Source organism: Lissotriton vulgaris, chromosome 6 (genome assembly GCF_964263255.1).
Source record: "Lissotriton vulgaris chromosome 6, aLisVul1.2, whole genome shotgun sequence".
NCBI lineage: Eukaryota > Metazoa > Chordata > Amphibia > Caudata > Salamandridae > Lissotriton > Lissotriton vulgaris.
Genome location: NC_141694.1, coordinates 1,524,856,160 through 1,524,873,372, shown reverse-complemented (window position 1 = coordinate 1,524,873,372; position 17,213 = coordinate 1,524,856,160). Strand labels below are relative to the sequence as shown.

At 39.3% G+C, this 17,213-nt stretch overlaps 1 protein-coding gene across 3 annotated transcripts in view; it reads right to left on the bottom strand.

Annotated features, from left to right (window-relative positions):
* PLCB1 (phospholipase C beta 1) overlaps positions 1–17,213 on the bottom strand; it is a 2,298,721-nt gene that overhangs the window by 1,297,601 nt on the left and 983,907 nt on the right. For all 3 annotated transcript variants that reach the window (XM_086927697.1, XM_086927698.1, XM_086927696.1), the window contains exon 4: positions 4,755–4,895. In XM_086927697.1, the coding sequence (XP_086783823.1) occupies positions 4,755–4,895 (141 nt within the window). The remainder of the gene's footprint in view (positions 1–4,754; positions 4,896–17,213) is intronic.

The following is a 17,213-nucleotide window of genomic DNA, read 5'->3' as shown; positions in this document are numbered from 1 at the left end:
AGAGTTTCGAACTCTAAATTATGCCCTGGATGGATGAGTTTCAACAAAGGTTTGAGAGACAATCAAGCAGGTGATTGGAGACATAATAAATTAGAAAAGCAGTGGACAAGGAAAATCTATTTTGACCAAAGAAAATGTGTCCAATTTAATGATGTAAAAGTGGGTGACTGTGTAAAAATATAGGCACCCGTTGGTTGTAAGCTGTGGTCAAAGTACATGGATGTAAGGTGAGTCATAACATTTTTTAAGAATGCAGTAAAGAATGTTGATGGTAGAATCTGGAATAAGAGTAGAATAGTAGTGGTCAAGTCTATTGAGCAGCCAGTTTTGGATGAAATGGTTGGCTCTCGCTCTTACCCATCGACAAGTCAACATGATTCCATATCCTCAAGTTCTGTTCCTTTACCAGTTAATTGTAGAGTGAGGAGTCAGAGAATTCGAAGACAACCTCTGTATATGAAGGATTCTGTTTGTTAAGTTTTCTTTTGTGGTTTTCTTGTTCTCTGTTGTTATTTTTTCATTTTGTTGTAAAGAAGAAAAATGTGTGACATGGTACTTTATTGGTTCAGGTGATGACTCTATTATGTTCTAAGTAGAACATCACTATGTAATGGCATTCCTGTTCCTAATGGAATATAATGATGTATTGGCATTCTGTGTGTGTCAATTACTCTGGAACAGTTGATGGCTGGGGTGAATAAACTGAACCTGAGACTTACTTGAATTGTGTGTGTCTTTTCCTTAGACAACACCAAATTGGGTACCGAAGAGGCACCAAACTAAGATTCATGCCCCATCTTCTTTTCTAAGTGCCCTACTTATTTCTGTTCTAATGCAGAACTGCCCATATAACATCTCTGCGTCATAAAGTATCATCTTCCTAGTATTTTGACAGATATTTGAACTTCTTACTGGCAGAATAAGAGGAAGTGCTTCTGGTGAAGGGTTGGCATTCGCTTGCAAAGCTCCACTTTAATAAATAGCAGAAACGACATGAGAACATGCCCCATGCAAAGTGCATGCATGTCCCCAAACCTAGGGAGACTTTCTAGGTGAAGATGAAAGGTGGCTGAGTCCCTGCCACCTCAAATTAGCGAAATGAATGTTTGTGAATCTGATGTCTACAATTTTTATATTTAGGATCAGATGTTGAAGTCTGGCATCCCTTTTTGCAGTGTCAATCTATAAAGTCAAGTCTGTGACCCATCCTTCCCCCTGCAGGTAATGCACAGACATGTGTTAAACCCTTGGCATTGAAAGACTTAAGTGCATTGGCAGAGCTTTATATTTGCCCAGTGGTGAAGCAGCAGAGGTGCTGAGGAAGCTGTGGAAAGATGAGGTGAACTAGCGGTGTCGTGAGTTTACCAGTGGTAGAAAAAAAGATTGTTGCTGCTCCTTAGAAGGATTCAACTGGAATTGAAGTACCTCAGCAGAATGCATTGTGTTATGTCAAAGACCTGAATTTTCCCTGTTGGTATAGTGAAAAGATAAGGTGCTCTGGTAGAGCTGTAAAAACACCAATCACACAGCAGGGGAGGACAAAATGATGCAAGAAAGTTGTCAACATTTGGTTCAAGAAAAATTCTAATTTTGTGTCAAAGAAAAATACATTGTTTTCCAAATTATGGAAAACTAAGCAGGACATTATGTGGAAGTATTTTCTAGGTATTGTGACATTTTAAAACCTATTGATTCAAAGTGAATATGAATGCCAATGCGAATACACTGGCTTCCAAAGAAAACAAATATAGACATTCAACAGATATTGTTCAAACTGTTACTAACAAACTTGTTGAGATTGTGCCCTTCACAAATGCACTGCAATGCTACTTTTAAACCATCCTTTTTTTTCTTCTTTTTGCAGTTTTTATAGTGCAAACCCAACCCGAAGCACCAATTGCATTACCAATGAATTGATGGGACTGCTTTTGGCCCAAATGCTGTAGTTCGATCCTTCCCAAATGTTGCAAAATAATTGAACCTGGATAAGAGGGAAGCAACCTTAGGCCACTTGCTAGTTCACCACCCTTAATAGTTGGCCGTCAAAGTTGGGGTTCCATATATATTCTCCTAATTGGCACATCCATATACTGTAAAAATTACTCATAGCATAAATACTTGCCGCCAGTGTGCTTACTTCCAGCACAATACTAGGGCCCTCATTTGCAAGGAACTGACACATGTGCATAGATGCGTAAGTTACTTTGTGCCAGCACCAAATGTCCTTGCACCACAATGGATGTGCTTTATTTACAATACAGTGCTCCATGGCGCAAGGAATAACAGATGCATCAGAAATTCTGCTTCATCTTTTGGCACAAAAGTGATGCATTGCTGGAGTTGCTCATGAAAGTGACGCAACTCCAGCACTGCGCCACAACAGATAGATGAGTCTCATTCAAAAACCCCTGTGACATTCCTTATGTCTGGTTTTAGATGGCGTATGGATTTTGACGCAGTGAAGGCGTAGAGTGATGCAGTGAAATGTTGTAAATTTTACTGCGTCAGTTCTACATGGCTTTTTGCATGGGGACACCCACCCTGCATGCATTATACTTGATGCAGGTATAATGTGACGCAGGACTTTACAACGTGACGTATCTCCCTAGATGCGTCATGTTGTAAATGGGCAGCAATAAGGCACAATGTCTATGTCGCGCTGCCTCAGAAAAAGTGACACAACTGCGGAGCAAAAGTGTTGCAAGGGGCTTGAAAATCTGCCCCTAGGTGCATACCTTTCTAATTCTTGATCTCCAAGAATGAACATTTCAGCCCCCCAGATGTCATATTTAGAAAGGGCAGGTACTTCAACAAATTGTCCGTGCATGCAAGAGAAACACTAATTTTAGATCTTCAACTGCATGGGGTATATTTCAGAAGGAATTTGGACAAGAAATGGACCAGAATGCCCATAGGGAGTGGATATTGTAAGGATTTAAAGGATGCGGTCATTGGAGGCAAACCAACATTCAGAGGAGGGGCTTAGACCAGAAAGGTAAGATGATGAGAGTTCACTTTCAGGCTTGATAAATGATATGGTATCTAGGTCTGGCATTAGAAAATAAAACATGAATGTTCTGATACTTATCCCAGATGTGTGACCGTTCAGCAAGTCAATATCATCCTAGTTAGTCTGTGATTATATAGAATTATTAAGAAGAGTTTTTCATTAGTATTATTATCTGTAAATTGGTTTAATCTTCCACGAACAACTCACCCACGTTAAAATATTATCTGGAAAGTCAAGCAATTGAATTAACTGCGTGTCATTTAACTGTAGAGAAATCATCTTATTGCACGGAAAGTTGGACTCGGCAACTGTAATATTTGGTCATGTGCAAATATACATGCCCGAAGCATGACTTTTACTCTGGCAGATTACATTCAAATTAGATTCATTAGGTTCTCAATACTATTTGTTTATGTTCACATCTCTTTGGCCATGTAAACTTGTGGGGCTTCCAGTCAAGTCATTTAAGATTTTTAGAATATCCACGGTTTTAGAAAACTGGCCCACTTTCTGATGGGAGGGAGATGCATTACCTGTCAGAAACTCCAAGCTAGGTGCGGCCACAGCAGTACTTTTTTTCTATGGATACCTGCAGATAACGCATCTAGTTAAGAAATGTTCTCTTGTGGCTAATACGGGCCCATCTCCCCTTACGACTGCTCTCTTTGGAACAAAGTTAAGGGGGTTCAGTAATCGATATCGATTTCTGCGGAATCAAGGGGAAAGCCACTTAATGGAAAACGTTTTGGATAAAATCTCTGAGACTGCAAATTGCCTCTTTACTAAGGCTGAGTAGCAGATGATATCACAACTCGCCTACAAGTCTTTAAAGGTGGCCAATTTCAAGCGTATGTCTTTCTTGTCATGTTGGATGGCTTATTGTACTCTGAAAGATCTCCAAAAAACATTTCCTGACTTGGAGGATAGATGTTTTCACTGCCAGCAATTGGGAGCAGGCAATTGCCGTCATATTTTTTTTGCCTGTCCCTATGTTTACCCAGTTTTGGGAGGCAATATTTGGGGCTCTTAGTAATGGTCTGCAAATTCAACTTGAAACTGAGGCTGCTGTGGCTCTTTTTGGCATGTCCAAACTAAGTCAAAATGTCTTCAAAGCAAAAAAAGTGTCAGGAAGCTTTTATTGCAATACCCTCTTTAGTGGCTTAATCGTTGGTTCTGCAGAATTGGAGTATTTCTCGAGTACCCCCATATGAACAATGGTATAATAAAATGACTCATACACAGAAATTTGAAGAAGCCTATGCAAAAATGGTGGGAGCAACTAGAAGATTTGACCGGGTCTGGACATATTTTGAGGGAGTAGATTGAGACCCGATGTAATTATTGAGTGATTGGATGTTCTTGTCTTTGAATCCTTGAACTATATGAACAATACAGATTTCCTTTCCCTATTATCAGTATATGCATTGTTACAGCTATTCTCAGCACTTCACACTTTATTATGTTCAAGAGAGACTAGGTAACACTAAATTGAAGTTATAAATATAAATTAATTCTTTAATTTTATTTATGAACTATACCTATTTTCACATTGTTAATACAATTCTATGATGCAACACATGTTTGTGTTTGCTATTCAAATAATAAAAAAATACATCTCACTGGGCTACACCAGTGTCTAATCACTGTGGATTCTGCATTTATGAATCAAACAGCTAATGAAGAAACCTTTTAAATAAACTGACACTGCTTGTTAGGCCTGTATAATTTTTATAGGACAAATTACCTTTGCGATTTCTTCCTGGAATGCCAGTAGGTTCAGGTAGGAAATGTTGACCATATCAGGACCATAGGCCACAGTAACCATGCGGCTCTCGAGTCGACCTCCGAAGTTTCCCACTTCCAGTTGTTCTCGGACTTTTGGATCCTATAATACAGAATAAAACAAATGCACTGGTTAGATTGATCTAATAAGTGTGGGATACAGAGTCATTTCAAACTAGCTGCACCCTACCACAACTAGTTCAAACTTAAATTCAACCTATTGTTGCCGCCAAGGGTTTGATGTACGTAACTATTTTGTAGTCATAAAGGCTGCGGTTTGAAAAACATGCAATGTTTGTGAACTGAAGAATAGAATTTTACTATGTACTAATCTCAGGTTCAAAGATGCATGTTGTAGGCAACTCTTCCACATTGCAAATCGGTATGAGATGTATAAATGTTTGGGACCATATACTGATTGCAAAACATTGAAAAAGGTGACAAACCAGTCACAAAAGGCAGGAAGTTCCCTTGGCCTTCCTTCCCTTCAGTGAATATTTAAGAAACATGTAGGGAGTAGGTAGTGGTCCAGGAGACCACTGTCAATTCTCAAACAAACATTAAAGCAAAGGTCAACATTTTCTTTAAACAGAGCCTTAATTCCTTTAAGGAAAATGGAAAGTATTTAAAGAAAAACCTCATGCTGGTAAACTGACTTAAGCTGACCACCATACCTGTGATTGTGAATGACCATAGTAAGTTGCAAATTGCAAACTGCCTAATGACTATTCATAATTCAAAAAGTCAGATTCCAGTCAAAAAATCTCAGTGTGCAATTTGCAATTACTTTTAGCAAATGAAATTTGTGTACATAAGGCACTAAGGGCCAGATGTACGGCCCGTTTTTGCATTCACAACAGGTTTGAGACCTGTTTGTGCATGCAAAAACCTATAGGGCCATGTACAAACCCTATTTAGCGAGTCGAAATGTATGTGCGACTCTCTAAATAGGATTTGCATCTCGCAATTAGGAAGGGGCGTTCCAAGGTCATCCCTTCCTAATTACGACTCGTCATCCTATTTAAGAATGGGACATGGGATAATGGGATAGATCTTGAAACCCATTATAATAGCAGTCATTTGTATCATTGTGTTATTGGGAGCCATGAAAGCTTACAAATGGCAAAAAGCACATCATCATGAAAACTCCTTGAAGAAAGGAGAGCAGCAGTTAGAACGACTGCAGGACAGTCATTATAAGCATTTGAAGGGGTTAGAAAAATTCAGACAGGGACGGCAAGCCACAACTTCTGTTTAGGTCGATCTCGTCTGCAAAGAGAAAACTGTAAGAGAGGAAGATGTTGGTGTTATGACACTAGTCATAAGAGGGGGGAACTGATTGAGTGCTTACAACACTCTAAACTATATGGGTGCATTATACTCATGGTTTGAAGGCATTTGCTAATATTTGTATTGTGTGCCATGTATTATGTTTATCAAATGCATTCATTCAGCATCCTAAACATAGAATTGTAATATGTATCTTCAAGTAGTATTTATATGTATTAGAGACACTATCATTCCTTTAAGCACAACGTGCAGGGTGACATTATATTCATCTCGATGTAACTGTGTGTTATTTAAATTGCCTGTACAGTATGCCCAGAGCTGCAGGTTGTTGACAGTTATGAAACCCTTGATAGCTAAAAGAAATAATTAAATGAATTGTTTGTGTGAATGAGAACAGTATGCTCTCATCCCTTTGCAGGTACAAGAATTCAACCTTGTTATTCTTAGTGTAAGGAGGTAACCGGAATGTCTTTGAAGAGTCTGAGAAGCGGGAAGGGAGATTACCTTCTGTGCCTGGCCTATCTGCAGTCCAAGGCCACTCAAAGAAAAGAAGAATTCATTAAAGACGCAATGGAAATCTACTACTAACATTTGACAGTGAAATAATTTTTCATGTGATACATGTAGGAGGGGGGTTGAGTTAGTCATATTTCTATTTTGCACAGAGACAGAGAGATCAAATTTCTAGATTTTCGGAGGAGAAGGAGCATCCTAAGAGTGAGCTCCATAGTTTTAAGCTATTTTGACCCATTTGACGTGTGTACTTCTCAGGAAGTCTACACGTGCTGACACCTTTGGGAATTGAGATAGGGGAAGCAGCCAGGAATATTACCAATAAGAGTAGTGTAGGGAAAGATAATTTATGCTTTTCTTCCTAATGAAAAAGGATTTACATTCTGCCTCCATCTTGGGGTGTATCTAGGTTCTTCAATTTATCACTTTGTGCCTGCAATGCCGAATTATTTATATGCGTAGATTTGACTCTGTATTGATTTTTCTGTACCTATATTCACTAATTCTCAGATGAATGTGTATCCAATTATTTTTGGGTTTATAATAAAATTCTTAAATTAGAATTCAGAGTATGTGGTCTTTTAAACATGACTGGGTTGTAAGTATAATTTTGAAGTGTTTACTCCCCTCAACCACTTTCAGCAGGCAAATAAAAGACCATCAGTGCTAAATTTGGAAGGGAAGGCAAGGACTAAATTTAGCATAATCAAAACTAAGCAATTACACTGCTTTGAGTACTCATCTATTTTCATGCCATTCTTGGTGTAACTCTTTTAAGTTTCTTTTCTTGTAGCAGAAAGCAACTATTCATGTAGCTCGTCTTTAGTGAATTCCTTCCTTTATTTTTCTTCCCTTGGATTGGATCAGCACAAAACTTTACATGCTAAACCTAAACAGATACTACTTTTTGAGAATAATTGTATAGATTCAAACATGGTGCAAAATAAAAATGGACTCACATTAGAAACTTTAACCTAACTATAACAGGAGAGACAATATTGGTTAATCTGTCATATGTATATATTACACAGTGGCTTTCACCACTGTTTAGTTATGGTTTAGAAACACTTTCCATTGAAAATGCAATTTATATTTGAATTGGAAGAACTGAAACTACATTTGCATAGCGTGTATTACCCCTGACAAAGGCATTGAAGCACTTTCCGAGGCCTACAACTTTCATTCCATTGGACAGACCTGTTCCAATTTTACACTCCCTTGGCATATGCAAACTTGTTAGACAGCAGATATTTATTCAGAAAGCTGGCTCGTGACTGGTGGAAATCTGTTCAGTAGTTTTTGTCTTGAAAAATATGACATGTGGGTTTGAATGAGTTAACAGTTTTGTACATCTTGACAATTAAAAATGCATTTATTGATTTGCTTTAGAAGCATTTCAAGAATATGCATGACGATTGGCAGCTGCTTAGAATGTTAAACCTATTGTTGGCATGTTCAATTTCATGCTGATATATAATTAAAAATGTGACCACAACGTTGTTCGTTTTCCAATAACTTTGGCACAGTGTGAACATCTGCACTAAGATGTTTAGAAGAATGAGTTTGCCAAGATTTTTCCGAATCTATTGGGGCAAAGTCAAGGTGGAAAAATAAAATGAACTGTGCCTAAAATAACTGTGGCACTGCTAATGAATCAGAAAGAAATCAGGCAGACCATTATCAAGCTACATCTAGTGCTGGTATTTGATTATTCATGCAAATTAAATATGAGGAGAGACAAACTAAAAGCGGTTAAAACATTATTGATTTGTTGGTAAGTTTCAAATTGATTGATGGATCTGCACAAAACTTGGCAAATATTTAGCATGTTTACCTTACTCTTGGTCTTCTGAAGTACATTTAAGTCAGTCAAGGGGATCAAATTGAAATGGTGCGTTAAAGAGCGGTCATTTGATAATAGGGCAGCATTATATGAATTCAAACAATATTTGGCAGACTTTAATCAGGTTTAGCTTTCTGATGGCATGCCAAATTCTGGTCATCTCCATAAAGGTAGGGCAAAACAACGAGGGTCAGTAAAAGTTTCTTTCACTCATAACTTTGGCACTGTTTGAAGAATCTGCATGAAATTCATCAGACAACAAATTAAACCCAGTGCCAAAATATCAGGTTTAATGCACATTGGACAGATGGCAAAGTTAAAAGGAAGGGACAAAAAGACAAGGGCCTGTGGCCAACCTCTGCTGCACACAGCTGAATGCCATGAATAGCAGGAGAGGGTCACCCATGGGGTTTGGGAGCAGTGCTTGTCAATAGGCCATATGTAGCTCAGGACAGAGTTCTAGCAACTGAATACAGTAGGTTGTACAAAAATAAATATTTACTGAAAAATACAGTTAAAGGCTAATTATGGTTCAGTGAACAAACAACTGAAAAAGCCCTAAAATTTGGCAAATATGGAATGCAATGCACAATCCACACCATAACTCGCACCCATCACCACTTTGCTGATGTCATGTGGGTAAAAAAAGAAGGTGAAAGAAAAGGGAAAACATGGCAGTACATCAGTGTGTGTCTGTCTGCCTGTGTGTGTGTGTGTCTGAGTTCTCCATATGTGTGAGTTGTGAAACAAACTAGGTTATTTACAATCTACCAAAAGAAATCAAACAAATATATATAATACTTGGTCTCAATTTATTGACACACTCATTGAAACAGAGATGAATATACTAGACAATAAATTACGTCCTATCATGCTTAATAAGTTGGCTAATGAATTTTCATTGGTAAACCTGCTTTCTACTTTGCTGGTGTAAATAATGTTGTTTATCCAGAAGGCAATACATATATATGATCCTCATATACGAATGTAGAAATTATTTTCTGCATACTTTGTGTTTTGCCACATTACACCAATATATATATAGATGCACACCAGAAATGTAAGAGATATATATAAATTAGTGTTAAGTCTGGGCCGTTTTAAAACATGTCCTGAATATATTTTATCACTCTTGTGTAAACACAGACAAACTTGCACTTTCCATTAACTTATGTCCTGGAAAGCACTAACCCTCATACTTCATTATTGTTGATTGTAATTTTATAACTTTCTAAATCCAGTGCGTAATTTGTAAAACAATAAGTGCTGGTCCCCAAAGTTGTGCTCAGAAGCCCGCTGTCAGCATTTCCAATGTTCAAGGTGCTGAATCCTAGACTGTGTAGGCTTGATTCCACCTCATGCCTGTTTAATGCACCACCAGCTACTCCCTGCCCCTCTATCTCACTCTTGCTGTTTCTTTTGTAGCCCTGCTTTCTTGTCTTTCTTCCCCAGTTTCTTCCCCTTTTTATACCCTATTTTGTGTTTTTCTGTCTTTCCCTCTAGATCAAAGACTAATGAGGACAAATAAGTGATGGTCCTCAAAAAATGAGTGCTGTGGAACCTAACTACAACCACCGACTCAGATTTAGCTCTGGCTAAATCCTTGTAATAATATGTGTTGATGTTGTATCTGCAGTACAATATTACAATTGCGTATATTTCTGATAAAGGGAACTATACTTTCTTATGAAAATGTTTTCTGAGTGATGCCATAATCTGAGCTCTTTTAACACAGAGTGAGGCAGCTATCCTTCATTGTCCAAAGTAGCTAATTTCAATCAAGGGAGGCATCACATCTCAACAGAGTTTTAGTACATGCTCATAGCATGTGCAGTCCACAGACTCAACATTTGAGGTCATCACAGCAGTCTAGATCAAGCAAGTAGACCCACATTGACGTACACTCTGACACCCTATAAAATCCTGATATTCCATTAAAAAGGTTGCAGAAGTGGGGCAGATGTTGCTTCATTTAGGACTCAGAACAAAACGTCATTACATGCTGAGAAACTGTGAGGAGATTATGCTGGAATCTATCCCTCGCAGATACTTACATACACATGTACATGCAAAGACACACACAAACACCTATCCCTTTTTATCACACCATCTTCTTGACCTGCTGGTGCATTGTTATAGGGATGTCGAAAGGCATCTCCCTTCCATCCCACACTCTTTGAGGAAAGTCTGACCTCCAGTATATGGAACGCAGTCGAGGCGATGAGCCGGTTCCAAGGAGCTTCGAGGCTAGAATGTGGAGTCCAGCATCATCATCCAAACTGCAGTTGATAAGAGATGAGAGGGCCTTCGCTGATGATGCCTTGTGCAGTGGTGGTTCAGATCTGGCTGGTAAGATGACAAGGTTCTTTGCAATGGGTCCAATCCATGCAGCAGCAGTGATGCATCGGTTGTGCTCGGGTTTGCTCCTTTTAGCAAAACAGATGCATCAGTTCTGCTCAATCTACAGAGGGTGGCAGAGCACATTAATCCCACTTCCTGGGGTCCATATCTGGGGTGGCACGCAGAAATGGCAGAGTCCATGTGCAGGTGCCCGAGTGGTGCAAGCTCCAGAGGCTTTGGATCAGGAGGCCAGCTAATTAGCCCTTGGAGTCACTCTGGGTTCAAGAGATGAATGTCTAGTCCTTCACACCCAGGCAAGGCGGTAGTAGGCAACAGGTGAGCACGTTAGGGCAGCAGCCCTTCAGAGCAGTAGTCCAGCAGAGTGGCCGTCCTTCCAGCAGCACAGCAGACCTTCTTCCTGGCAGAGTATCCACAGGTCCAGAAGTATACTGAAGAGTTGGTGTCTGAGGTCCAATATTTATACCTCATTGGGCCTCTGAAGTGGGGAGAAGCTTCTAGAGGCATGCCTTTCAGGTGCAGAGGTGCCCTGCCTTTCTGGCCGTGGCTCAAGACTAACCACAGAAGTATCCAGCCCTGTGTGTTGAGACTGGATAGATACTATTCAGGTGTAAGTGGGGCTGGGCCAAGCTCCTAACTCCCATCCTATCAGTGATGGCCCATCCAGTCACACCTAAGCTCCCCATTGTGCGTGGCGGTCTTAGAAGAAAACACACAGCCCAATTGTCAGTTTCACCCAGTCATGTGACCCGGAGACAGGCTGCAGGCAGCAAATGGTAAAGACAAGAAAATACCAACTTTCTTAAAATGTCATTTTCAAAATTGTAATTCCAAATCAAACTTCACCATAAGTTAGGATTATGTATTACAATTCCAGAGACACCAAACATGAACTTGTTACCTGTTCTGATTTGGAATTTATAGTTGTAGAATGTGATAAGGTAACTCCAATGTTAACCTATGGAAGTGGTAAGACTTGCAATAGTGTAAGATGAACTTAAAAGTTTATGCTCTACTTTTAAATACATTTAACCCTGCCCTCTGGGTTGTCCAGGGCCTACACTAGGGGTGATGTATAAGTATAAAAAAGGAACATTTGCTCCTGGCAAAAGGTTTATTTCGCCAGAACAAAATGTCAGGTAAAAACTGCACACACAGGCTGCAATGGCAGGCCTTAGACATAAATTTCTACTTAAGTGGGTGGCACAATCCTTGCAACTGGCCCACTAGCAGCATTTAATTTTATGGCCATGAGCAGAGGTAGTGTCACTTTACTTGGGACTTGCAAGTGAATTAAATATGTAAATTGGGTACAAGTCAATCTAACATGTTTTAACCACATCGCTGCTATTGATATTTTCCCCCTGTGCTGGGCCCCTATGATAACGGGTGTGGTCATGACGGAACCATTCCGTCATCAGCACAGCTCAACTGTGACTGATGACGGAATGGTTCCGTCACCAGCATCGAAGGGGTTAAGGAGAGAGCACAAGCACTTTCCTAAGCGATCAAAAACGAGGTCAGCAGCAACAGAAAGTCTGAAGGCAAAAAAGTGAGGAGAAAAACCATGCCAAGGATGCCAGATCTAACATTTATATATTTATTTAATTATTTCACGTATGGACTGTAATATGATTTTGTTTTTTGCACATGTACTGCGTTCATTTTTTTCTGTAGAATGCCTTTGTACTGTCTGCATAGCTACAAGAACTAGTCAGGTGTTCTGTAAAGAATGTAACTTATATAATAGGAATCAGATTGTTTTGACTTTGCGGGAGCTGAGTCACAGCTCACATCAAGAGTGCAGTCTCTTTCTTATGTTGCTTAATAATCCCATGTGTCCCTCCCTCCTTTCTAGTTAAAATGGCTGTCACCAACAGATGGCTTGAAAAGATGCTGCATGTCGCCTTGCCACTCTCATTCCCCTGCTGAAGTGGGCTAATTTAGGATAGTGATGAGGTATAAGGAAGAAAGTCATTGGCCATTCTCCACTGTTGTTTTTAGGTCTGGCCTAAAGACAGCTTAGGCTGTCTTCCCAGCCTTACATTTACAAAACAATATCATACAAACATTCATACAGATATAGATTTTCTCAATCAATGCTCTTTCCAAATTGGTCTGTTCAAATCTCACTCAAATAATGCTCCCACCACAGCACAATATATAGATTAATGTTTTCAATTTTGTGTCAATCTGCCCAATACATTTTCACTTTTCAACTCTTTAAAATGTACATTTATTCACTTAAGTATTTATTTAATTTACATATTTAATAATTGTAACATGGTTTATTGTGTTTGCACTTTTACTGTGTGCATTTTTTTTGCAGAATACCTTTGGAATGTTTGCCATGCTACAAGAGTCAGATATTCTATAAAGAATCATACTTACATAATAGGAATCATATTGTTTTGACTTTGTGGGAGATGAGTCACAGCTCACATCAAGAGTGCAGTCTCTTTCCTCTGTTGCCGAACAATGTGTCCCTCTCTACTCACCCCGTATTCTTCTTCTTGGGCAGAGACGAGTTACGATGGCTGTCACTAATGGATATCAGGTAATCAAGGTGCATATCACCTCAATAACCTCATTCACCAGTGGAAGTGGACTAATTTAGTATACTGCTAAAGGATAAGGAAGACAGTCATGGGCCATTCTTCCCTGTTGTTTTCAATAGGTATGGCCTAAAGACAGCTTTAGCATTCTTGCCTGCCTCACATTTTCCATGAAATATCATACAAAAATGCATAAGTAGGGGTTCTCAATCAACACTCTTTCGACATTGGTCTGTTCAAATGTCACTCAAATAATGCTCCCCCCATCACAGCACAATATATGTCAATAGACCTGCTGACTTCAGTAATTGGATGCCTTTACTTTGAGCAACTTAATTTTCCCCTTGCCCATTTATACATAGACCTAAAAAATAGTTTCCCAAGAATTGGACTTTTTAGACACCTGTACTTTCCAGATCCAACTATTCCCTATGTTTAGTAGGGTCTCATCAACTGTTTTGATAACACTCAAACATTAATTGTAAGTTTCAGTTTTGACTCATTACTGTCAACCAGCTTTGGTACATTTATTTATACTATAGAAAACCAAGCATAAAGCATTATAGTAGCAAGAGTGAATAGGCAACTTTCTATGTTGAAGCCACACCCATCAGCTTTAAGACTGACATCACTAGCAATTGTATCTGACGTGAGAGGGATCTATAGTAATGACTTGAGCAGCGTTGCATATCTTGCACGTCTTTCTGATACACTGGTGTTGCAGTAACATGTATTCATTTTGTGTAAAAATTCCAGGATGTAAGAATCATCCTAGAATAGTTATGCTATTAATGTTCTCCATAGGGGTGCTTTCCATCTCTATTGCACTCTTCTATGAGGAACTCTGTTGGTGCTATAGTGCAACGGAAGCTTTCCAATGCCATTCCAATCTTTCGTGAGGTCCACTGCCTTGGTATTCTCCTTTGAAGACAGTAGTGTGCAGTGCAGTGTGGCAAGCTTTTAATCTCCATTGTGCTCTCTTCTGAGGACATCTGTAAGCTGCATAGTGACACCAGATTTTCAGCGCTTATTCTGTGGAAAACTTGGACTTGGATGTAAGGCAATACTGTATGCATTTCCTGTAGATGTCGCCTTTGTCTGTGTGAACTTATGCCTTTTTTTATATGGTGCAAATTTGGTTTCGAATGTATACAGAATAAATACAGAGGTAGCATAAGTCACTCCTCAAAAGTCTATGTATGTATAGTGCAAGAAGGACGGATTTCTTATCTTTTTGGTCAGGTGCTGCTGTTCCAAGGTATAGTTATTAACAAAATATTGCACGCAATGGAATGCTGAGAAAACTATGAAATTGATGAAATATTAAGTGTTCACTCAGGAAGACCAGTTACACTCAGAAAGTGCTGGAAACCTATGAATTTGCTGCCCCCTCCTACTTCTATTGGCATTATTCTTTAACAAAAGACTGTTTAAAGCAGCTCCAGTTCTCTCTTACCCCTACATTATAATTTTATATGAGCATACATGTCTTCCATTGAGTGCACCTCTAGTCCTCAATCTTATGTAAGGACATCTGTTGGTAGTATAGTACAAATGCAGCATTCCATCTCCATTGTCGTCTTCTGTGACGTTTTTTGACTACATAGTGCAACTTAAGTTTTCAAGTATTCTGCCTTGGGGACATCTGTTGACTGTATAACACAACTGCAGCTTTCCAGGTCATAGTTTGGTTGTCAATAGAATGTAATGGCGCTCTATGTTAAAGGAGGGCTGGTCTTTTACATCTTTGGGTTGTGCAGAGACACACGTGTCCTACTCTCTTGATGACAAAAGAAAAAAATAATTCCTGCTGCAGAGCAAAACAAACAAATTGCTTTGCATATGCAATCCATGAATGAGATAAAGAAATGTGTGATAACAGAGTCTGCTTTTCAGATACAATATAGTTCCATATGCATTCCATGAAAAGCAAAAGGGCGCATCTAAGCAGATAGAAAGATGTAAGAAGAAAAAGCAACTGTGTGATGATACAAAATGTGTATAACAATGTCTCAAACCAATAGTGAAAAAAGGCCGACTTGAAACCCCTTTTATAGGTTTGGAATATATAGTAAATAGAAAGCACTTGCCAAAATTGTACAAGCACCATTACACACCAAACCTAACACTGGTGAAAGTACTAAAGAATAGACACAGCAAGGCCAGACCTATTGGCTTGGCTACTGCTTGTTTTTTTAATGCTCATCACCAAGCATGTAGGAGTAGGTCTGGTCTCTCCAGCCTGGTGGTCCACATTCCACGTCTGAGAGACAGTATGCTTTTGTAACGATGAACAGCCATTAGTATGCGGCTGTTTGTACGCATGCCATATCGTCATATATTCTTTTGTAACAGGAACAGTGTGACCACCTTGGATCTTCTCTCTGCAGGTCTGCTGGCGTTTTCCATTTAAAATCCACCCTGGAGGGGAGAAGGCAGCAATGCCTCCGCTATCTAAACACATGAGGGTTTCTTTTACCAAGAGTTCCTTAATAGGCGCGCATCTGTAAAGATGAGTGCCAGATAACCAACATCGTGAGGTCATTTAAAAGGTGTTTAGCTTATTTTCAAGATTGCAATTTGTAAGTTATTTAAAGCTGGCGTGTAACACTTGCTGCACATTGAAAACGTGCTTGCCAACTTTATCTGGCAAAAACGTGGTGGTTTGATTCTTCGGGTTTCAAAACCATTAGCATACTAATTGCACTGCATTGTAATTGCATTTGTGTACTATTTCATGCCTCTGATAAAGCACTAAATCACATTTATAACCCCGGAATTGACAAACCGTGTTCTTTGCCCCTAGAATAGCATCACAGGAAAAACGACATTACATTAAACTAATTGGAGTAGCACTTATGAAAACAATGCTTCGTAGATGGAGAGCTAAGGTGTGAATCCCAGGGTGCTTGATGACGTGAAGCAAGTTGGTCGCCTTACTTTAGCAGTTCAGTGGCTGTTGTCTTTTTATCCCCCTGCATGCGACATGTTTGACAAGTTTCTTGTTAATTAAGCAGGGAAGGACCAGGAGCGTTAGCTGGGTTGTAGTGGGGGTTATCATGGAAGTATCCTAATGGGAATCTATATACGTTATTAGATTTCTCCTTGAATGTATTTTCTTTATTAACGTGGTTCCATAATGTATCCAAGATAAATGTGAGAGCTTGTACAACACATAATTTGTGCGACCTGAAATAAATGTGATATCATAAGTCAGAGGTCATGTGACGCCTCTTCTTGTGACGTCACGGAGTAAACCGTCATCTACCTCACCGATGCCACTGCGCACTGACTCTTAGCGCCTAGTTAGCTGTTAATGGTTGAGACTGTGGGATTTTTTATGTTGTGCAGTAACGGGAGGGGTGAGCTGTTGTAAGAAAATCTCCGCCCTACTGTAAATTCAAAATATTTGCAGTTTTCTGAACCTTTCACCACTGAGGCGTATGTATTCACCTCAGCCTTTTGTAAATATGCTCTTTATTTTAAATAAAAAATTACTGAAATATAAAAAAAAGCATACACTTCCCTTGTTTTCATAGTGCATGCATAATTAAGCCAAGGCCCACCCCTGAGGGCAGGACTAATGCTAGGTACATAAATATTTTTGTTTGCATATTCTGCACATGGGATATTAGCCCTGGACATTAGAGATGCCATCTTCCATTCAAATAGGGATGTATGACGTTACAACGCATACTTTTACCACGCATACCTTTACAACGCGGTATTTACAACGAATACCGTTACAACGCATAGCGCTTAGAGGTGCTGGATAGTGGTAAGTATAATTTTCTATTACAACTCCAGTCCCCGTGGACACTAGGGAAGGTGTTGGATAGAAAATTAAACTTATTCCCTATCC